We start from the raw sequence: 23,691 nt of genomic DNA, 5'->3' as shown, positions 1-23,691 counted from the left end.
TAATATAGAAATGTGCACATGAATGTGACAGAACTGTGTTACTGATATTTAGTAGCTTTCCTCCTTAAGTCGCCTATATAAAATGCAGAGCAAACTCTGTGCTCTAATACTGTTAAATGTTTGAAGACTACTTTGATGGCTTAGCATAAGCCGTTTCATTTTCACCAGTCTGAAGTAAGAAGCTTTTTTTCTTTTGTCGATATGACTGATTTTTGAGGCTGGCAGAGAAAAAAGGAAATGCTGCGGGTGGTGACATTTACATTTGTTCTGTTTTTGGTAATAGTCTTGGAAATATATTGTAATATCAAATGTAGCAATAACTGAACTAGTAACACTAAAATACAATAATAGAATCATGCCATAAAATTCATAACAAAAATATGCTACTTTTCCAAGTGCTGCAGATCTGCCAGTTCTCTGAATGCTGAGTTCTGTATAACCCCGCCCACATCACTGATTGGCAGCTTTCTGTCTACACTGTGCATAAGCAGAAAGCTGCCAATCAGTGGTTGGGGGTGTGGTTAGACTATCTGGCAGCAATCTAAGTAGTCCTCCAGTGATTATCTCCTGCTGATAAAACCAATGATGTTATAAAACCTACACCAAACAGGCCAATGAGTGACACATCTTTAGAATCAGGGTTTCTGCCCTTACATCATGCTGCTCTAATATTAGATAGCAAAAACCTGCTGACAAATTCCCTTTAAAATGAATGTTGTACATTACTTAATACTTTTTTCTGTTTGTCCACAGCCACTGTTATTCAGCCCATGGTGCGTATTCTCAGAGCAAGCTTGCCCTTGTGTTATTTACCTATTATCTACAACATCTGCTGAGTCTAGAAGGTAGTCACGTGACTGCTAATGCTGTGGACCCTGGGGTTGTTAATACTGACCTCTACAAGCACGTATGGAGTCTGGGGAGATTGGTGAAATGGATGACGGGCTGGCTATTTTTAAAGGTAGGTACTTCTAAGTTAAAATGTAATTTTAATTCTATTCCAGTCCTTTTATTCATCAGTCTTGATTGGTTGAGATCGGACAGGAACAGCTCAAATCAGTACAGTGGAGGGTCACAAAGAGCTACTTCACCTTACATAGGCATACAGCCGGCTGTGGCCGATACCACTGCTCATCCCACTTAGGCCCATTATTAATTTCTGTTCTTATTTTACTAAAAACTGCAACTAAAGTCTTGTAAAAATAACAGCGGGTACAAATACATCATTAGATAAAAGTGGTTAAGAGTATTTGAAGAATCCATGGATTCTCACCAAAAAAGCAAAGGACTGTAAATTCCAGCATTGCCGAGAAGGAAGTTCTGGCCATACAACAGCTACAGTGAAATAAAGCCCCAATGCCGGATCAATTTTCACCATATTATAAAATATTTTCTCCCATTTTAAACATCCATATTGTTAGGGTATCTAACCACAGTATGCCACCAGAATTCATGGATGTGACGATCACCGTCATATCCATGCCAAACACTTCTTGTGAACCATAATCCAATCTCCCTCATTAATATTGATACTTAGATCTTTACGTCAGTTTTGTTTAAGAGGCTTAATTTACTTTTACCACATTTGAAGTTCGGGCATCAAGAAATCAGATAATCGGAAAATCCTAAACATTGTTCACTGGGTGACTGTCTTCCATCCATCATACAGGTCTGGCTTTAGATATCGGAAAATCCTTCAAAACGGTTTCTTGGGTCTATTTTTTTTGTGTCTTAACCCCTTAACTTCCCGAGCTTTTTTCGATTTTTCATTTTCATTTTTCGCTCCCCTTCTTTTCAGAGCCATAACTTTTTTATTTTTCTGTCAATGTGGACGTGAGAGCTTATTTTTTGCAGGACGAGTTGTACTTTTGAATGACATCATTGGTTTTAGCATGTCGTGTACTCGAAAACGGGAAAATAATTCCAAGTGCGGTGAAATTGCAATGCTAAGTGCAATCCCACACTTGTTTTATGCTTGACTTTTTTGCTAGGTTCAATAAATGCGAAAACTGACCTGCCATTATGATTCTCCAGATATCATTACGAGTTCATAGACACCAAACATGTCTACGTTCTCTTTTATCTAAGTGGTGAAAAAAATTCCTAAGTTTGCTAAAAATAAAAAAAGCGCAATTTTCCGAGACCCGTAGCGTCTCCATTTTTTGTGATCTCGGGTTGGGTGTGGGCTTATTTTTTACGTGCCATGCTGTCATTTTTAATTATACCACTTTTGTGCAAATACATTCTTTTGATTGCCCGTTATTGCATTTTAATAAAATGTTGCGGCGACCAAAAAAACGTAATTCTGGCATTTTGAATTTTTTTCTCACTACGCCGTTTAGCGATCGGGTTAATGCTTTTTTTATTGATAGATCGGGTGATTCTGAATGCGGCGATACCAAATATGTTTATGTGTGATTTTTCTTGTTTTATTTTGATTGGGGCGAAAGGGGGTGATTTGAACTTTTTTTTTTTATTACTTTTGGCATGTTTCCACATGAGGCTAGAAGCATGCCATACTTGATCGGCTCTGCTTCATAGAGGTGATGAGCAGATCGCCCATATGTAGCAGATTTACTGCATTGCTATGAGCGCCGACCATCGGGCGGTGCTCATAGCAATGTGCCTGCAACAACCATAGAGGTCTTGGAGACCTCTGGTTGTCAAGACAATGCGTCGCCGACCCCCGATCACGTGACGGGGGTCGGCGATGCACTCATTTCCGGCCGGGCGCCGGAAGTACTATTTAAATCCCCGCTATCAGCGTTTGACAGCGGGATTTAACTAGTTAATAAACGCGGGTGGATCGCGATTCCCCTCTCGTCTATTGTGAGCACATGTTAGCTGTTTATAACAGCTGACATGTCATGGCTTTGAGGTGGGCTTACTGCCGGAGCCCACCTCAAAGCAGGGGATACTTACTGATGACGCAACAGTGCATCATTGGTAAGTAAGGGGTTAAAGCCTATGTACAGCTTCTTCCTTCTGTTGCTACTCCATCCCCATAGCCTTAAATTCTTAAATTCTCAATTGAACATCGCTCCTATCCCAAATGTATTTTCTTTGTGGTACACGGCAGAGTTGTCCACTTTCCCCTGCCTTATTTGTCCTTGTTATTGAGATTTTGTCTGTCCTTATTACAAATATTCCAGATGTTTCTGGTATGTCAGTTACATGACAAATTTATGAAGCAATCCTCCTTACTGATGACTTATGAGTGACTGAAAAGTGAATGATGAGCAGGCTTTCCCCTCCGTGTGTGGAGTTGTCTAGTGGAGAAATCACTGCAGATCGCCAGTGGATTGCAAGTTACAGATAGAGCAAGATATAAGTCACCTAACGGCCAGAAATGGTGTCATTCCTCACGTGCGCACACAGGACCACTTATTCTGAATAATTGATTACAGCACAGTTTCCCTTTAACTACCCTGAGTTCGCTTCAAAAACTGCCAGAAAAATAATTGAAAAATTGCTTGAAATATTTGTATTAATTTCTATCGTAAAACTTCTTTTTGGTTCATATGTTCACTCTTTTGTGCGTTTTTCTTCTGCTTTAGGTTTTGAGAAACACAAGGTAGGAGAAAGGAAAGTGCCTATCACTTCGTTGAAGTGGTTCCTGTTGGAATCCACTGCAACTAGGTGTTGTGCAGTCAAAAGGTTGCAAAACAATTTCAAAAACTTTGCAAAACTGCTTCAGGAAAGAGACAACACCCCAAAATTCCCTCAAAGAAGTGTTTGGGTCTGATGGGTTGCTATGACAGCGGGGAGTCAGTTAGTGACTCCACTGAATGACATCATGGAGCCCCTTGACACCCAGCGTAGTGGCTGTAGATCTTAATCCAGCCAGCCACTGAGTCCTTCATTTGATGATCTAATACATGAAATAATTGAACATAGCTGTGGAGGAAACCCAACTTATAAGATTTGGGTAGACCATGAAAAATGCACATGAGCTGTAGTCTTCTAGTGATAATATCCTGCTGATAAAATACTCACTGTATTGAAAGAACAACATACAACCTAATGAGTGACACACCGCATATCAAATATAAGGGTTGAGGGTCACTTGGGTAATAGTGATCACAAAATAATAAGTTTTCATGTGTCCTTTAATAGGATGTGTGTAGTAGAGGGGTTACAAGGACACTAAACTTCAGAAAGGCAAATTTCCAACGGATGAGAGATGATCTTGGTGCAATTAACTGGGACGATATCCTGAGATATAAAAATACACAAAGAAAATGGGAGACGTTTATTAGCATCCTGAATAGGACCTGTGCACAATATATACCATATGGGAATAAACATGCTAGAAATAGGAGGAAACCACTATGGCTAAATAGAGCTGTAAGGGGAGCAATAAGTGACAAAAATAAAGCATTTAGAGAATTAAAGCAAGTAGGTAGTGATGAGGCATTAAATAAATACAGAAGATTAAATATATTCTGTAAAAAAAAATCAAGATAGCAAAGATTGAGACAGAGAGACTCGTTGCCAGAGAAAGTAAAAATAATCCCAAAATATTCTTTAACTACATAAATAGTAAGAAGCTAAAAAATGATAGTGTTGGTCCCCTTAAAAATAGTATGGGTGAAATGGTGGATGAGGAAAAAGCCAATATGCTAAATGACTTTTCTTCAACAGTATTTCCACAAGAAAATCCCATGACGGATAACATGATCAGGGATAAAAATTCTCCATTAAATGTCACCTGCTTAACCCAGCAGGAAGTAAGGCAGCGTCTAAAAATCACTAAAATTGACAAACCCCCGTGCCTGGATGGGATACACCCCCGAGTACTGCAGGAATTAAGCACAGTCATAGATAGACCATTATTTTTAATCTTTAACCCCTTCCTGACATCAGACGTACTATCCCGTCCATGGGACCCGGGCCCCTATGCCCATGGACGGGATAGTACGTCTACCGCGATCAGCGGCGCCCACGTGGTGAGCGCCGCTGATCGCGGCCGGGTGTCAGCTGATTATCACAGCTGACACCCGGCACAATGTGTCAGGGGCGGTCACGGACCGCCCCCGACACGTTAACCCCTTGCACACCGCGATCAAACATGATCGCGGTGTACCGGGGGTTAAAGGGAAGCATCGGCAGGGAGGGGGCTCCCTCCGTGCTTCCCTGAGCCCCCCACGGCAGCGCAATGTGCAGTGCTGCTGCGGGGGGCTCCTTTCCTGCAGGCCCCCGAATCCAAGATGGCGACGGGGGCCTTCGGGGGCCTGCAGGAAGCTGGCTTCCTCAGTGCCTGCAAAGCGCAGGCGTGAGGAAGCCTTCTGCACTGCCTGTGACAGATCGCTGATCTGTCAGTGATCTGTGATGTGACAGATCAGCGATCTGTCACAGGACAGTGAAGTCCCACCTGGGACTATTTAATAAAGTAAAAAAAAAAAAAAAGTGTTAAAATAATTTTAAAAAAAATCGCCAAATAAATTAGAAAAAAAAAAAAATATTCCCCCAAATAAATCCATTTATTGTAAATAAAAAAAAAAAACAATAAAAGTACACATATTTGGTATCGCCGCGTCCGTAACGACCCGCCCTATAAAACTGTCCCATTAGTTAACCCCTTTAGCAAACCCCTTAAAAAATAAAAATAAAAAACGAAGCAAAAAATAATGATTTATTATCAAACCGCCAAACAAAAAGTGTAATAACGCGCGATCAAAAAGACGCATATAAATATCCATGGTACCGCTGAAAACGTCATCTTGTCCCGCAAAAAACGAGCCGCCACACAGCATCATCAGCGAAAAAATATAAAAGTTATAGCTCGCAGAATAAAGCGATGCAAAAATAATTATTTTTTATATAAAATAGTTTTCATTGCATAAAACCGACAAAACATAAAAAAACGACTAAATGAGGTATCGCTGTAACCGTACTGACCCAAAGAATAAAACCGCTTTATCAATTTTACCGCACGCGGAACGGTGTAAACGCACTCCCCCAAAAGAAATTCATGAAACGCTGGTTTTTGTTCATTCTGCGTCCCAAAAATCGAAATAAAAAGCGATCAAAAAATGTCACGTGCCCGAAAATGATACCAATAAAAACGTCAACTCGTCCCGCAAAAAATAAGACCTCACATGACTCGGTGGGTCAAAATACGGAAAAATTATAGCTCTCAATATGTGGTGATGCAAAAACTATTTTTACAATAAAAAGCGTCTTTTAGCGTGCCAAATATAAAAACCGCCATAAATAGTAAATCAAACCCCCCGTTATCACCCCCTTAGGCCTCTTTCACACATCAGGTTTTCGCCGTCAGGCGCGATCCGGCGCTTTTGACAGAAACCGGAGCAGGCGAAATGCAATGCCGGATCCGGTTTCCCCCCCATTGACTTGCATTTGCGCCGGATCGCGCCGGATCGCGCCGGATGGCCATGCGTTTCATCCGGTTTTCGCCGGATCCGGCAATGTGTCGTGATCCGGCGTCTGGAAAAAACGTCTACTGTAACGTCTACCGGATCCGGCGCGTCCGGCTTTTTCACACAATGAAAGCCTATGAGCGCCGCAATGCGCCGGATCCGGCGAAAGCCGGATCCGGTGGCCAGATCCGTTTTTTTTGGTCTGAGCATGCTCAGTAGCTCTGCCCACAAGACATATATAAAAGCAAGACAGTGGGACCCACAGCCACACCCAACATGCCACCCAAGCCAAGAACCAGGAGAAGGCAGCAGACATCTGCAGCACCATCAGCACCACCACCACCCCAAATGGAGCAGCAAAGGGAACATGCTGAGGAGGGGAGTCCAGAAGCAGATGAGAGACGGTAATTATCAAATCCCACCTTCCTCCAAACTAGGGCCATGGAATATCAAGATATTCATTGGCCCTTTGTTTCTCTTTATTCAACAGCCGCCAAAGAGATGCAGCAGTAGCAGCAGCAGAAATGGCATCACTGGCAGCAGCAACAGCAGCAGCAATACCCACAGCCATGGAGTCTGGCCATCAACAGGACAGCACATCTTCTTCTGGGAGCCCTCCCTCGCATCGTCAGCGTTTGACGGTAAGTTTTTATTTCCAAAATCCATCATCTCTGTAATATATGTCTATTCATTGACTTTTATTTCAAAACAGGATTCACAAGATGAAGAGGAGCTCCCAGAAGAAGAAGGAAGGGGTGGACAGACACCTGGAGTGGGCTCACAATTGGTAAGTTTTTTGCATCAAACGCAGAAACACAACATCACACTACACACAACACATAGAAAACAATGTTCTGCAGACCACACACAGCAAACAAATGCCTACATCCAAAGACATAACATTTTTTGTTTTCTTCTCTAGTATTCCCAATCTGGTGCTCGGCCAAGAGGTCCTCGCAGTGCCTCCCAGGGTCGTCGGCGACAGCAACGCGGCGGTCACCAGCGTGTAAGTATAAATATTTTTGCTTTGTTTTTTTGCACTTTTTATTTCATTTCTTTTGTGGAGGCTAATTATGTTATTTTTGTCTTTTTCTTTAACAGCCTTCACAGCGTGCTCCCGACTCTGACGGTGAGGATGGAGGGATTGATGTGGACCGCCTCATCGATCTCGTCAGAGAAAGGGAGCCGCTCTGGAATATGGCTGACCGCCGCCACGCTGACCTGATAGTTACCCGACGACTCTGGGAGGAAATCTGTTCTCTCCTTGTGGGCCGCTGGGAGGACCTCGAAGCTCGGGCCCAGATTAAAGAGCGTAAGTATATACAGTACCGGTTGCTTGATGTAAACCAGTGTTTCCCGAACTCCAGTCCTCGTGGTCCCCACGGATCATGTGTTCAGGATTTCTATTTACTATGGAAATCCTGAAAACATGACCCCTGGGGACCATGAGGACTGGAGTTTGTGAAACACTGATGTTGTATACTAACCACTCCTTTCTCGTTTCAGGGAACAGAATTGTGAATCGGTGGCGGTCTGTGAGGGATCGTTTCAAGAAGGAGTTCAATAAAGAGATGCGGGCCCCGAGTGGATCTGGAGGACGCAGGAGCAAGTACAAGTACGCACAAGCCCTGTCGTTCCTCCGGGAAACAATGCTCACCAGAAGGTAAATATTACACACCACATGTGAAAAGAATGTTAGATGTAACTTTTTTTTTTTCAGCCAGGGCCATACCATGTCAGTATTTTAATTGTTTTTTTTTCTCTTTATTACACAGCACGGTGAGCAGCACTCGGGAGCCTGCACGATTGGACCCTTCTGAGGCGATCCCTGAGGAGACCGGCACCGAGGGACACTTCGACCGCCCCGGTACATCTGCACCTTCCCAGCCTTCCCACACATTTGACCCATCTGTCCCATCCACCAGCACAGGAGCATCGTGGCCGCCTACATTACATGAAGCTGCTGGTGAGGAGATCGCTTTCCCTTTACCCCACCCTTCTGCCCCTGCCACCTCTAGTACACCTGCGGGTACTGGGCGGCAGCGGCAGAGGGGTCAGGAAAAGAGTTATGCGCAAGAGTTCTTGCATCTGAATGCATCTTTCCAGAACTGTCTCAAAGTCTTGTCAGAGCAAATCTCCGCAGGCTTTCAGCAGATCAACTCCAGCATTCTGGAGGTGAAGACACTTCTGCAAACCATGCATTCAGAAGCAAGATCTTCGCCAAACCACACCTTTTTCAGGTCTGTTGTGGAGCGCATGGAAACGCTATCTCCTACCCAGCAGATGCATGTAATGCATTCGTGCCACGGTGCTCTACAGCAGGTTACCTCCCAACCTCCACCTCCCACCACTGTAGTTCCTCCACCTGCACCCCCTCCAGCCACTTTCCATCCTCCCCCTCCTATTACATCTGCACCCCCTCCAGCCACTTTCCATCCTCCCCCTCCTATTACATACCAGCAACCTCACCAGTACCAGCAACCTCCCCAGTACCAGACATCTCCCCACTTCCAGCAACCTGCCCCGTACCAAACTCCTTCCCCGTACCAAACTCCTTCCCCGTACCAAACTCCTTCCCCGTACCAAACTCCTTCCCCATACAACTTTCCATCAACATCATCTGCTCCAACAGTCCCTGCCCAACCCTCCACTCCACCGCCCACCACCTCTTCTGCCTCCCACATGTCCACCCATTCTGTAGCTTTTTCAACACCATCACCTCTAACTGTTCCTTCCCCACCACGATCCCAGTCCTCTCTCCACACACCCAGTGTCGAAGTGTCCCGCAGCCCCTCCAGCAGTATTTCCACCCCACAGTACACAGATTTGTAATGTGTGTTTTTTGTAATAAAAATGCCCATTGGGTTTAAAACCTTTATTAAAAAAGTTTTTTGCACTTTAAAAACATTTTACAAAAAAAAAAAAAAATTTAAATAAAAGTTAAATTATCGTTTCACAATGGTTGTCTGTCATTTCTTTCTGCGGCGAACTATGTTTTAAAAAAAGGTTAAATACAGGGTATTTCAAAGGTAAAAAGGTATTCAAAACCAGGAATATAACTGTGGGTAAATTTTAGCTTTTTGCCACAGTTGTGTTCCTGGTTGTGTTTGAAGCAAAGTATTTCACCTAAAAAGTTGTCTTTATTGTTGGTGATTTCCTACCAATGTACACAACTTTTGTTAAAAGGTGAAATACTTTGCATAAAACACAACCAGGTACACACCTGTGGCCTTCTAGTGGTAATATTTCCAATGACAACATCCATCTTCGCCAGTAACTTGCTCTTCTCTCCAACCTGCACTTTCTTCTCTACAACCTGTCAAAGAAGGGCTGTAGGAACATGCTATATCTAGTTTTCCAGTAGCCAATCCCGTTCGGAAGGCCACAAGGGTAAATTTTAAAAACCGGATCCGGCGTAATCCGTCGAAAAACGGATATAAAAACGGATAGAAAAACGGATGAACCGGATGAGACGGATCCGGTTTTGTCTGTCAAGAACAAGACGGATCCGGCAGAAAACCGGATCCGGCACAAAACCGGATCCGGCACTTCAGGTTTTACAAAACATTTGCCGGATCCGGCATTCCGGCACGACGCCGAAAACCTGATGTGTGAAAGTAGCCTTAGTTAGGGAAAAATAATAAAATAAAAAAAATGTATTTCCATTTTTCCATTAGGGTTAGGGCTAGGGTTAGGGCTAGGGTTAGGGCTGAGATTAGGGTTAGGGGTGTGTTGGGGTTCGGGTTGGAGTTAGAATTGGGGGTTTCCACTCTTTGGGCACATCAGGAGCTCTCCAAATGCAACATGGCATCTGATCTCAATTCCAGCCAATTCTGAGTTGAAAAAGTCAAATGGTGCTCCTTCCCTTCCAAGCTCTGCCATGCGCCCAAACAGTGTTTTACCCCCACATGTAGGGTATCAGCCTACTCAGGACAAATTGCAAAACAATTTTTGGGGTCCAATTTCTCCTGTTACCCTTACGAAAATAAAAAATTGGGGGCAAAAATATCATTTTTGTGGAAAAAAATGATTTTTTTATTTTCACGTCCGAGCGTTATAAACTTCTGTGAAGCACTTGGGGTTCAAAGTGCTCACGACACATCTAGATAAGTTCCGTGGGGGGTCTAGTGTCCAAAATGGGGTCACTTGTGGGGAGTTTCAATACTTTAGGTACATCAGGGGCTCTCCAAACGCACATGACACCCGCAGACCATTCCATCAAAGTCTGCATTCCAAAACGTCACTGCTTCCCTTCCGAGCCCCGACGTGTGCCCATACAGTAGTTTTCTCCCACATATGGGGTATCAGCATACTCAGGACAAATTGGACAACAACTTTTGGGGTCCAATTTCTCCTGGTACCCTTGGGAAAATAAAAAAATGGTGACTAAAATATCATGTTTGTGGAAAAAATACAAATTTTTTATTTTCACGCCCGGGCGTTATAAACTTCTGTGAAGCACTGGGGGGTTCAAAGTGCTCACCACACATCTAGATAAGTTCCTTGGGGGGTCTAGTTTACAAAATGGTGTCATTTGTGGGGGGTTTCCACTGTTTAGGTACATCAGGGGTTTTCCAATCGCGACATGGTGTCCGATCTCAATTCCAGCCAAAATCATCAAATGGTGCTGCTTCCCTTCCGAGCTCTGCCATGCGCCCAAATAGTGGTTTACCCCCACATGTGGGGTACCAGCGTACTCAGGACAAATTGCACAATAACTTTTAGGTCCTGTTACCCTTGGAAAAATAAGAATTGAGGGTGAAAAGATCATTTTTGTGGAAAAAATATGATTTTTTAATTGTACGGCTTTATGTTATAAACTTCTGTGAAGCCCTTGGGGGTTCAAAGTTCTCACCACACATCTAGATAAGTTCCTTAGGGGGTGTAGTTTCCAAAATGGTGTCATTTGTGGGGGGTTTCCACTATTTTGGTACATCAGGGGTTTTAAAATCAATCGCGACATGATGTCCGATCTCAATTCCAGCCAAAAACGTCAAATGGCGCTGCTTCCTTTCCGAGCTCTGCCATGCGCCCAAATAGTGGTTTACCCCCACATGTGGGGTATCAGCGTACTCAGGACAAATTGCACAATAACTTTTAGGGTCCTGTTACCCTTGGGAAAATAAAAATTGGGGTGAAAAGATCATTTTTGTGGAAAAAATATGATTTTTTTAATTGTACCACTGTACGTTATAAGCTTCTGTAAAGCCCTTGTGGGTTCAAAGTTCTCACCACATATCTAGATAAGTTCCTTGGGGGGTCTAGTTTCCAAAATGGGGTCACTTGTAGGGGGTTTCCACTGTTTAGGTACATCAGGGACTCTCCAAACGTGACATGGCGTCCGATCTGAATTCCAGCCAATTTTGCATTGAAAAAGTCAAACGGCGCTCCTTCCATTCTGAGCTCTGCCATGCGCCGAAACAGTCGTTCCCCCCCACATATCAGGTATCAGCGTACTCAGGACAAATTGCACAATAACTTTTGCAGTCCAATTTCTCCTGTTACCCTTGGTAAAATAAAAAAAATTGAACCTGAAGTATTTTTTTTGTGAAAAAAAGTTAGATGTTCATTTTTTTTTAAATATTCAAAAAAATTCCTGTGATGCACCTAAAGGGTTAATAAACTTCTTGAATGTGGTTTTGAGCACGTTAAGGGGTGCAGTTTTTAGAATGGTGTCACTTTTGGGTATTTTCTATCATATAGACCCCTCAAAGTGGCTTCAAATGTGATGTGGTCCTAAAAATAAAATGGTGTTGTAAAAATGAGAAATCGCTGGTCAAATTATAACCCTTATAACTTCCTAACAAAAAAAAATTTTGGTTCCAAAATTGTGCTGATGTAAAGTAAACATGTGGGAAATGTTAGTTATCAAGTTTTTTGTGTGCCGTATCTCTGTGATTTAACGGCATAAAAATTCAAAGTTGGAAAATTGCGAAATGTTCAAAATTTTCGCCAAATTTCAGTTTTTCACACAAATAAACGCAAGTTATTTGAATGAAATTTTACCACTATCATGAAGTACAATATGTCATGAGAAATCAATGTCAGAATCACTGGGATCCATAGAAGCGTTCCAGAGTTATGACCTCATAAAGGTACAGTGGTCAGAATTGTAAAAATTGGCCCGGTCATGAACGTGCAAACCACCCTTGGGGGTGAAGGGGTTAAAGATTCCATAATAACAGGGTCTGCACCACAGGACTGGTGTATAGCAAATGTGCTGCCAATATTCAAAAAGGGGACAAAAACAGAACTTGGAAATTATAGGCCAGTAAGTTTAACCTCAACTGTGGGTAAAATCCTGGAGGGTTTTCTAAGAGATACTATACTGGAGTATCTGGAGAAGAATAACCTCATGACCCAATATCAACATGGGTTTACAAGGGACCGTTCCTGTCAGACTAATCTGATAAGCTTTTATGAAGAGGTAAGTTCCAGACTGGACCAAGGGAATGCAGTGGACGTGGTGCACATGGACTTTTCAAAAGCTTTTGATACGGTGCCACACAAAAGGTTGATACATAAAATGAGAACAATGGGGATAGGGGAAAATATGTGTAAGTGAGTTAAGAGCTGGCTCAGGGATAGGAAACACAGGGTGGTTATTAATGGAGCACACTCGGACTGGGTCACGGTTAGCAGTGGGGTACCACAGGGGTCAGTTTTGGGCCCGCTTCTTTTTAACATATTTATTAATGACCTTGTAGGGGGCATAGAGAGTAGAATTTCAATATTTGCAGATGACACTAAACTCTGCAGGGTAATCAATACAGAGGAGGACAATTTTATATTACAGGAGGATTTATGCAATCTAGAAGCTTGGGCTGATAAATGGCAAATGAGCTTTAATGGGGATAAATGTAAGGTCATGCACTTGGGTAGAACGAACAAGATGTATTATTATTTGCTTAATTGTAAAACACTGGGCAAAACTGTCACTGAAAAAGACCTGGGTGTATGGGTGGACAACAAACTCACATTTAGTGGCCAGTGTCAGGCAGCTGCTGCAAAGGCAAATAAAATAATGGGATGCATTAAAAGAGGCATAGATGCTCATGAGGAGAACATAATTTTACCTCTATATAAGTCACCAGTGCGACCACACTTAGAATACTGTGTACAGTTCTGGTCTCCGGTGTATAAGAAAGACATAGCTTAACTGGAGCGGGTGCAGAGAAGAGCGACCAAGGTTATTAGGGAACTGGGGGGTCTGCAATACCAAGACAGGTTATTACACTTGGGGTTATTTAGTTTGGAAAATCGAAGTCTTAGGGGTGATCTTATTACAATGTATAAATATATGCGGGGACAGTACAAAGACCTTTCTAATGATCTATTTACTCTTAGACCTGTGACGGGGACAAGGGGGCATCCTCTAAGTCTGGAGGAAAGAAGGTTTAAGCATACTCACAGACGCGGATTCTTTACTGTAAGAGCAGTGAGACTATGGAACTGTCTGCCATATGATGTTGTAATGAGTGATTCCCTACTAAAATTTAAGAAGGGACTGGATGCCTTTCTTGAAAAGTATAATAATACAGGGTATATACACTAGTTTCCTTAATATTGCGTTGATCCAGGGAGCTAGGCTGATTGCCGTATGTGGAGTCGGGAAGGAATTTTTTTCCCCAATTTGAAGCTTACTGTTTGCCACATGGGTTTTTTTTTGCCTTCCTCTGGATCAACATGTTAGGGCAAGTTAGGATAGGATATGGGTTGAGCTAGATGGACGTAAAGTCTCCCTTCAACCTTAATAACTATGTTACTATGTTACACCGCTGAAATGAATGTCTTCGCCCCTACGTCATGCTGTTCTCAGATTACATAGCAAAAACCTGCTGACAGATTCCCTTTAAAGGGGTTGTCCGATCGAAACCGATAAGTCTGTAGTCACTCTGTGTGCTGCGGGAATTCGAGACCCTGGGAACAAAGGGTGTTTATGGGTTATGCAAACCCCTGGCCAGTGGGTGTAGCCTCTCTCTTCATTCACTTGTATGGAGTGAAGCTGTGCCCCAACCAGTGACATGGACGGCCAGTGGGCATGTCCAACTAGGAGGCACACAAGTGTATGCAGAGCGAGGCCGAACCCACTGGCCGGAGGTATGTATAACTCATGCATATCCTCCTGTTATGATTGAGTCACCATAGGAGGCAAAAACCGAAATGCTAGCTAAGTCCAGAAAACCAGAGAGGTTGGCAGCTATCGGATTGCAGACCCCTGATCCTATCCACAACAACTAACAGTAGCCGTGGGGGGTTCCTACGATGCCCTAGACCCCTCGATCACAGCCGGAGAATTAAATAGGCCTAAAGAAAGAAAAGGGGAAATCTAAACTGCCCCAGAGCAGACCCCAAAGCAATAGGCAGCCCCCAACATATAATGACGGTGAAGCAAGAAGAAAACACTAACACAGACAGAAAGATAGACTGAGCAAAGACGGGGCCCAAGCTAACTAGATAGGAAAGGACAGGAAGGCTGCTGTCTGCAATCTGTGAAAAACCCTATGAAAATAAGAGCCAACAGACTGACAGTGAAAAAGGCCCTGAAGACGCTAGGCTTCAAAAAGCTATGTCAGTACTCAGGAATATTCTGAAGACAGAGCAACCGGCAAAAGGAGATTCAGCTCACCCCAGCAGGGAATGGCAGAATCCAGAAAAGCAAGGCAAACAAAAACAAAACACAAATGCTAACAGGCAAAGCAGAAAACTTAGCTTTAGAGGAGCAGGAATCAGACTGGTGTCCTAGAAGTCCACAGAGAAATCACCCGCAGGGCAGAAGGGCGTTGGCAGCCTTAGATCCAGTCCGTGACTCCACTCAGCCAGTCATCCTCATTAGGCTCAGGTGCCTGATAATCAGGCTCATTACCTTCCTTTACCAGAATAGGGAGTTCACCAAACCTCAGTGACGAAGGGGAAAATGAACTCACAACAGTACCTCCCCCTTAAGGAGGGGTCACTGAACCCTCAACCACGCCACCAGGGCGATCAGGGTGAGCCCGATGAAAGGCACGCACCAATCTTTTGGCATGAATATCAGAGGCAGAGACCCAGGAATTATCCTCCTGACCATAACCCTTCCACTTAACCAAATACTGGAGTCTCCGTCTAGCCAGACGGGAATCCAGTATTTTCTCTACCTCATATTCCATGTTACCTTCAACCAATACAGGGTCTGGAGGTGCCACCCCAGGAACAACTGGTTCAACAAACCTCTTCAACAAGGACTTATGGAACACATTATGGATTTTAAATGTGACAGGAAGAGCCAAACGAAAAGAGACCGGATTAATAATCTCCAAAATCTTGTAAGGTCCAATAAATCTAGGCTTAAACTTAGGAGAAGCCACCTTCATAGCAATATTTTTTGATGATAACCACACCATATCACCAATCTTTAACTGGGGACCAATGGTCCTATGTCGATTGGAAAACCGCTGGGCCCTTTCCTGGGAGAGAGATAACTTATCCACCACTTGGTCCCAGATCTGGTGCATTCTCTCCACCACAGTGTCAACACCTGGGCAGGCAGAAGGCTCCACCTGCCCTGAAGAAAATCGAGGATGAAACCCAAAGTTACAAAAAAAAGGTGACATCAAAGTGGCAGAACTAGCTCTATTATTTAAAGCAAATTCGGCCAAGGGCAAAAATGAAAGCCATTCATCCTGATCAGCGGAAATAAAACATCTCAAATACGACTCCAAGGTCTGGTTTGTTCTCTCTGTCTGCCCATTGGTCTGAGGGTGAAAAGCAGAGGAGAAGGACAACTGAATTCCCAGCTTGGAACAGAAGGTCCTCCAAAATCTAGACACAAACTGAACTCCTCTGTCAGATACAATGTTCTCAGGAATCCCGTGTAAGTGAACCACCTGTTGCAAAAACAGGGGCACCAACTCAGAGGAAGATGGCAACTTAGGGAGTGGTACAAGATGAACCATCTTAGAGAACCTATCACAAATCACCCAAATAACAGTCATTCTTTGAGAGACCGGCATATGAGAGATGAAATCCATTGAAATATGGGTCCATGGCCTCCTGGGGACCGGCAAAGGCATCAACAACCCACTAGAGCGAGAACAAGATTTAGACCGGGAGCAAGTCCCACAGGACTGCACAAAATTCCTGACATCATGAGACAAGGCGGGCCACCAAAAATAGCGACTCACCAGATCTCTAGTACCAAAAATACCTGGATGACCAGCCAATGCAGAGCAATGAACTTCAGACATCACTCTCTTCTTCCACTGGTCAGGAACATACAACTTTCCACTGGGACAACGCTCAGGTTTGTCCTCCTGGAACTCTTGCCGAGCAAGTCTCAAATCGGGCGAGATGGCAGAAAGAACTACCCCTTCGCCTAAGATGGTAGCAGGCTTGGTCACCACAGGAGAATCAGCAAAGAAACTCCTAGAGAGGGTGTCTGCCTTGACATTCTTAGTTCCAGGAAGAAAAGAGACCACAAAATCAAAACATGTAAAAAACAAGGCCCACCTAGCCTGTCTAGGGTTCAAGCGTTTAGCCGACTCAAGGTAAATCAAATTCTTGAGGACCACAACTTGATGTTTAGCTCCCTCCAACCAATGTCTCCACTCCTCAAATGCCCATTTCATGGCCAACAGTTCCCGATTCCCCACATCATAGTTACATTCAGATGGAGAGAACTTTCGGGAAAAGAAAGCACAGGGATTCATTTTAGATGTTACAGGATCCTTTTGGGACAAAACAGCTCCTGCACCAATCTCAGAAGCATCCACCTCTACCTGGAACGGGAGTGAGACATCAGGTTGCCGCAAAACCGGGGCGGAGGTAAATCTTCGCTTCAGCTCCTGAAAGGAAGCAACAGCCTCCGGAGACCAATTCAACACATCAGCACTCTTCTTAGTCAGATCAGTCAATGGCTTGGCAATACTAGAAAATTTTGCTATAAATTTCCAATAAAACTTAGCAAAACCCAAAAACTTCTGTAGGGCCTTCAAAGAAGTGGGCTGAACCCAATCATAAATGGCCTGTACCTTGGCCGGGTCCATTTCAATAGTTGACAGAGACAAAATAAATCCCAAAAATGAAATCCTCTGTACTCCAAAAGGCATTTCGATCCTTTGACATACAGGGAATTCTCCCTCAAGATCCGGAACATAGTCCGAATATGTTCCACATGAGAATCCCAATCCTTGGAGAAGATCAAAATATCATCCAGATAGATGATCAAAAATTTATCCACAAAGTCTCGGAAAATATCGTTCATGAAGCACTGGAAGACAGAAGGGGCATTAGTAAGCCCAAAAGGCATCACCAGGTACTCAAAATGTCCCTCCGGAGTATTAAACGCCGTCTTCCATTCATCCCCCTGCTTAATGCGGATAAGATTATACGCCCCCCTGAGGTCAAGCTTGTTAAACCGGCAAGCACCTCTAACTTTAGAGAATAGATCCGAAATCAGGGGTAACGGATACTGATATTTAATAGTAATTTTATTGAGGGCATGATAATCAATACAAGGCCTTAAAGAACCATCCTTTTTGGCCACAAAAAAAAACCCGGCACCTAAGGGTGAAGAGGATGGTCTAATATGACCCTTCTCCAATGCCTCCTTAATATAGGACCGCATAGCCTCGTGCTCGGGTACAGATAAATTGAAGAGTCGACCCTTGGGAAATTTACACCCCGGGCTTAGTTCAATTGCACAGTCATAACTCCTATGAGGAGGCAAGGACGCAGACTCATTCTCACTAAATACATCATAAAAGTCCGCCAAATAGTCAGGAACATCATGCGACTGAGGGGAGGTGGAAAAAACCGGAGCCTCACTAAAGGCACACCGACAACCCCAACTCACCACAGACACAGATTTCCAATCCAAAACTGGATTATGAATTTGCAACCAGGGAAACCCCAGAACAACAGCATCATGCAGACCATGCAACACCAAAAATCTGCAATTTTCTTGATGGTCTGGGGCGACCCGCATGACCACCTGGGTCCAAAACTGAGGTTTATTTTTAGCCAAAGGAGTAGCATCAATCCCCCTCAAAGGGATAGGCGTCTGCAGAGGTGTCATCGGAAATCCACAACGTTTAGCAAAATCCAAGTCCATTAGGTTTAGCGCTGCTCCCGAATCCACAAAAGCCTTGGCGGAAAATGTGGACAGGGAGCAGATCAGAGTAATTGCCAGAAGAAACTTAGGTTGAACACCACCAACAGAAAACGTGTGTGCAAAGCGTTTCTCTCGTTTAGGACAAACAGAAATAATATGCGAGGCATCTCCACAGAAAAAACACAGCTTATTACGCCTTCTGAACTCCTGACGTTGCGCCTTAGACAAAACTCTATCACATTGCATAGGTTCAGACGTCTGTTCAACCGGTGGCAACACCTCTCGTGCAATCCTGCGTTCACGTAAACGCCGATCAACCTGAATGGCTAATGACATAGAATCGTCCAGACCAGAGGGAACAGGAAATCCCACCATAGTATCTTTTACGGCTTCTGGCAAACCCTTCCGAAAGAGAGTAGCCAAGACATTATCATTCCAGGTAGTAAGGACCGCCCACTTTCGGAACTTTTGACAGTACAACTCTGCAGAATCTCGACCCTGGTTCAATGCCAACAGGGTGTTTTCAGCCTGATCAATAGCATTAGGTTCGTCATACAACAACCCCAAAGCTTGAAAGAATGCGTTCACATTAGTCAGAATAGGATCATCTGGTTTCAAAGAAAACGCCCAATCTTGGGGATTGCCACGCAGCATAGAGATGACAATTTTAACCTGCTGCGCGGAGCTCCCTGACGAGTTAGGCTTCAAGACAAAAAATAATTTACAATTATTTTTGAAACTCAAAAATTTAGATCGATCCCCAAAAAATACATCAGGTGTAGGGATCTTTGGTTCAACAGCATGCGAATGAGCAAGGTAGGCGGAAATTCCCCGCACTTCCGCAGCGAGCTGCTCCACACGATCAGACAATTGCTTTATCTCCATTGAGAGAAAAAAAAATTCCCCCTACGGCCTCAGAGATATAGAGGAAAGAATATACACACACTTTTGTGTTTTAAAAAAAAAAATAAAAAATTCTTTCCTGCTAATGAGTACCCTAGGATCTGCGGTATGGCGGGTGATTCTGTTATGATTGAGTCACCGTAGGAGGCAAAAGCAGAAATGCTAGCTAAGTCCAGAAAACCAGAGAGGTTGGCAGCTATCGGATTGCAGACCCCTGATCCTATCCAAAACAACTAACAGTAGCCGTGGGGGGTTCCTACGATGCCCTAGACCCCTCGATCACAGCCGGAGAATTAAATAGGCCTAAAGAAAGAAAAGGGGAAATCTAAACTGCCCCAGAGCAGACCCCAAAGCAATAGGCAGCCCCCAACATATAATGACGGTGAAGCAAGAAGAAAACACTAACACAGACAGAAAGATAGACTGAGCCAAGATGGGGCCCAAGCTAACTAGATAGGAAAGGACAGGAAGGCTGCTGTCTGCAATCCGTGAAAAACCCTATGAAAATAAGAGCCAACAGACTGACAGTGAAAAAGGCCCTGAAGACGCTAGGCTTCAAAAAGCTATGTCAGTACTCAGGAATATTCTGAAGACAGAGCAACCGGCAAAAGGAGATTCAGCTCACCCCAGCAGGGAATGGCAGAATCCAGAAAAGCAAGGCAAACAAAAACAAAACACAAATGCTAACAGGCAAAGCAGAAAACTTGGCTTTAGAGGAGCAGGAATCAGACTGGTGTCCTAGAAGTCCACAGAGAAATCACCCGCAGGGCAGAAGGGCGTCGGCAGCCTTATATCCAGTCCGTGACTCCACTCAGCCAGTCATCCTCAAATCTGCCAAAGATGCAAAAAATTGATCTGTTTCCGTTTTGGAACAAACGGATGTCAGCGGACCGGTTTTTGGAAATTTAAAGGAACCGCGTCTGGAGAGAGGGAGAGAGAGAGATTTTACGCCGCTGCCAGAACGATATTCAGGGTTAAACTGCTTCCTCCGGGCATGCGCATTTGCAAAAAGCGGACCGTCGCTACAAAAAAAGTTTCGGAGTCTGTCTTCTCCGCCCAGGATCCGCTAAAAATCAGACGGATCCGTCCGAAAACGGATAATCGTCAGTCAAAGTCCGCCGCTAATGCAAGTCTATGGGGGAAAAAAACGGATCCGCCAAAAAAGAGGCGGATCCGTTTTTTTCTAAAACTGGTGGATTTTGACTGACGTCAAAAACGGAAGTGTGAAACAGGCCTTACTTGTTCTAACCACCATGTACAGGAGTCTCTTTACATTTTGTAACTTTGATATTCTGACAGGCTGACTACAGGTAATCCTTCTCATCTACCTTGTGGTATACATATATATTTCTGTGTAATACTTTGAATAAATAAATCTTGGACCCATTTTGACGTCTGCTTTGTAATTGAAGCAGATCCACTATCACTTGCTGACTGAAGCAAGACTGGATTATTCGTGCTCCCAAATATTAATTGCCTAGAAGTTAATACAAATTGTAGAACATGAACTGAGTCACCATATTCCATGCCTTTGTGTTGCAGAGCATAGCAGGAAGCAATTTGCAAATAAATCATTGTGCAGTATGGCTTCGTGAGCCTAAAAGTGTGACTTGCAGTGTATGGAAAATTAGACTCAGTTGTAGCAGCAGGGAAGCGTCTGTTATACTCGGCATTCTGCGCTGTTCAGAAATGATCAAAACTGAAAATGTGATTTCATTAGGTTCTGATGTGATTATTCATTTTTTTACAATTAGTCATTGACTATTTGGCCTTAATGTAACTCTCTGCTATATTTGAAGGGGTGATCTGGTTATGACAAATTATCACTTGTCAACATAGTGCTCAGCTATCTTTGCAAATCCCGTGGACTTTTAATATGGTGGCAGGGTGCTGCACTTGACTTTTTAACTGGGGGACCCAGCTATCAAACCCCCCCACTGATTCGACAGAGCTCACCTTTCCAGTGGACATTGATACTTTTGCTATAACCAGAATATTACTTTTGAACACTCCCTTCTGAAGTCTGGAGGTTTTATGTTATGTAATTGAGTGATATTGGGCAAATATAGGCAAAGGATGGGCGCCATTCTAAACAATTTAGAGTGATTACCAACCAGTCAGATTACAGCTCTCACTGGTAAATTGTGTGATGTAAGTAAGCAGGTCTCCTGGATGCGAGAGCAATATCTTCATTCACATTTCTTTTTAGTACTCAAGTTTTTATTATTATATTCCAAATGAGATAATTTCCAATTGTTCTTTTTATTAAAAAATGCTCCTGTGTCTATACATTACTGGTACATACTTGTTATGTCATACCCAGGTTTTTTTTTTCAAATTCTTTTTCAACACATCCGCCTCATCTGGTGGAGAGGTGGTCGCACATGCTCAATGGTAGGCGCACACTGCCAGGCTGCCTAGTTCTGTTAATACGACTATGAGCTGCCGGCACCGACATTAGGGGCTTATCTACAGCATTCTGTAATGCTGTAGATAAGCCCCCGATGTAACCTTAAAGAAAAGAAAAAAGAGTTACTCACCCAGGGGCGGTCCGGTCTTTGTTCAATGGGTGTTGCCGTCCGGCCTGGCGCCTCCAATCTTGTAGCGGTGACGTCCTCTTCTTTTGCTGCCTGTCGTGGCTCTGGCGCAGGCGCACTGCTCTGCCCTATTGAGGGCAGAGCAGAGTCCTGTAGTGTGCAGGCTGCGCACTGCAGTAATCTGCTCTGCCCTCAACAGGGCAGAAGAGTGCGCCGGAGCCACGACAGGCAGAAAAGAAGACGTCACCATTAGAAGATGGGAGGCACCGGACCGCAACACCCATCGGACAAAGACTGGACCGCCCCCTGGTGAGTATAATATAACTCCTTTTTCTTCCCTTTCAGGTTACATTGGGGGCTTATCTACAGCATTACAGAATGCTGTAGATAAGCCCCTGATGTCAGTGCCGGCAGCTCATAGTCGAAAAAAGGAGTGACAGATTCCGTTTAACAGTCTATTTAGGCTGTGTTCACACACAGCGTTTTTTTAGCGGTTTTTACTGCGGTTTTCACTATAAAACCACTATAAAACCGCTAAAAATAAGCTTCACAGTCATTTCTATGCATTTTGCACTTTTTGTGCACATTGATGCGTTTTTTACCGCGAAAAAAACGCATCGCGGTAAAAAAACTCAGCATGCACATTAATTTTGCGGATTTTTCCGCGGTTTAGGCTTCTTCCATGCGGTTTGAAACCGCTGCGGAAAAAAACGTGCAAAAACCGCCGCGGAAAAATAGGTGCGTTTTCTGGGAAGGGATTCAGGTTTTTGAGCAGAAATTTTCTGCAACGTGTGCTCTTAGCCTTATATGTGTGCATTGAAGACGATCTGGCTTGTCTGTTTTAGCAAGTACTTGAATTCCTCATAAAGTAATTCTAAAGCAAGTTTGGACTTTCCATTCTGCTACTCCTTCTTTTTTCCCTAGGATGTGTATAAATACTTTGACAACAGGATATTAGCATTCCCTCACAGCAATATAACCTAGAATAAAAAAACGAATGTATAACTAGAGTTAAGTAAATGGATTGTAGTAATACATGTTAAAAACATACAAAATTAAAAAAAGTGTAAAAACGAGCCCACCACAACAAGGTGTTCCCAATCAGGATGTTCTTTAACTCTAGTAACGCACCTCGCTATGTGACAGCAGACCTCAAAATGGGTGCCGATAAGGACCTGGGCATGTTTTACACCTGCCTTTTGAAATAATAAAAGGTGAACAGCCAAAAAGTGGGGAACCCAGCCCCAAATGTAGAAACAACTGAAACAAAATCAAAAAGATGGGGCCGCATACCGGGTGGTTGAAGTGTAATGTGTTCACACTGTGGCCATTAACAGACAAATCTAATCTAGAATAAAAACAATAAATGTTTACCATTCAGTAAGTTAATGGATACTAGTAATACATGGAAAAAACACTACTTAGTTGACATTTTTTTATCATAAGTCATTCCACCTTAACAAGCTGTACCCAATCAGGATGATTCCGAACTTTAATAATTCACCTCGCTATGTGTCAGCAGGCCTCAAAATAGACTAGGGCTGAGAAGGAGCTAGATCTTACTTTGTTATACACACTCACAGTGTCTGAACCTATCCAATGAGTCCTGGTAGTGTCAGGTTGTATAGGGACACCAGTGATAGGAAAATGGTAATGTTCAGTCATTAAATTTGCATATTTTCAGTAAGAATATTAAAGGCAAAGCACAATTTAGCAATCGAAGATCAGATGTCACAGAACTGTTATTTCAGGGGCAACAGAGGTATTAAAAGAAACC

The 23,691-nt window shown here is 43.5% G+C and overlaps 1 protein-coding gene across 2 annotated transcripts in view; it reads left to right on the top strand.

Moving 5' to 3' along the window:
• ZBED1 (zinc finger BED-type containing 1) overlaps positions 1–23,691 on the top strand; it is a 426,627-nt gene that overhangs the window by 310,407 nt on the left and 92,529 nt on the right. For both annotated transcript variants that reach the window (XM_073565949.1, XM_073565948.1), the window contains one exon: positions 754–961. In XM_073565949.1, the coding sequence (XP_073422050.1) occupies positions 754–961 (208 nt within the window). The remainder of the gene's footprint in view (positions 1–753; positions 962–23,691) is intronic.

The sequence above is a fragment of the Dendrobates tinctorius genome, unplaced genomic scaffold (assembly GCF_039654945.1).
Source record: "Dendrobates tinctorius isolate UK_male_01 unplaced genomic scaffold, ASM3965494v1 ptg000016l, whole genome shotgun sequence".
NCBI lineage: Eukaryota > Metazoa > Chordata > Amphibia > Anura > Dendrobatidae > Dendrobates > Dendrobates tinctorius.
Note: the sequence above shows the minus strand (reverse complement) of the source record. Positions and strands in the feature narration are given on the sequence as shown.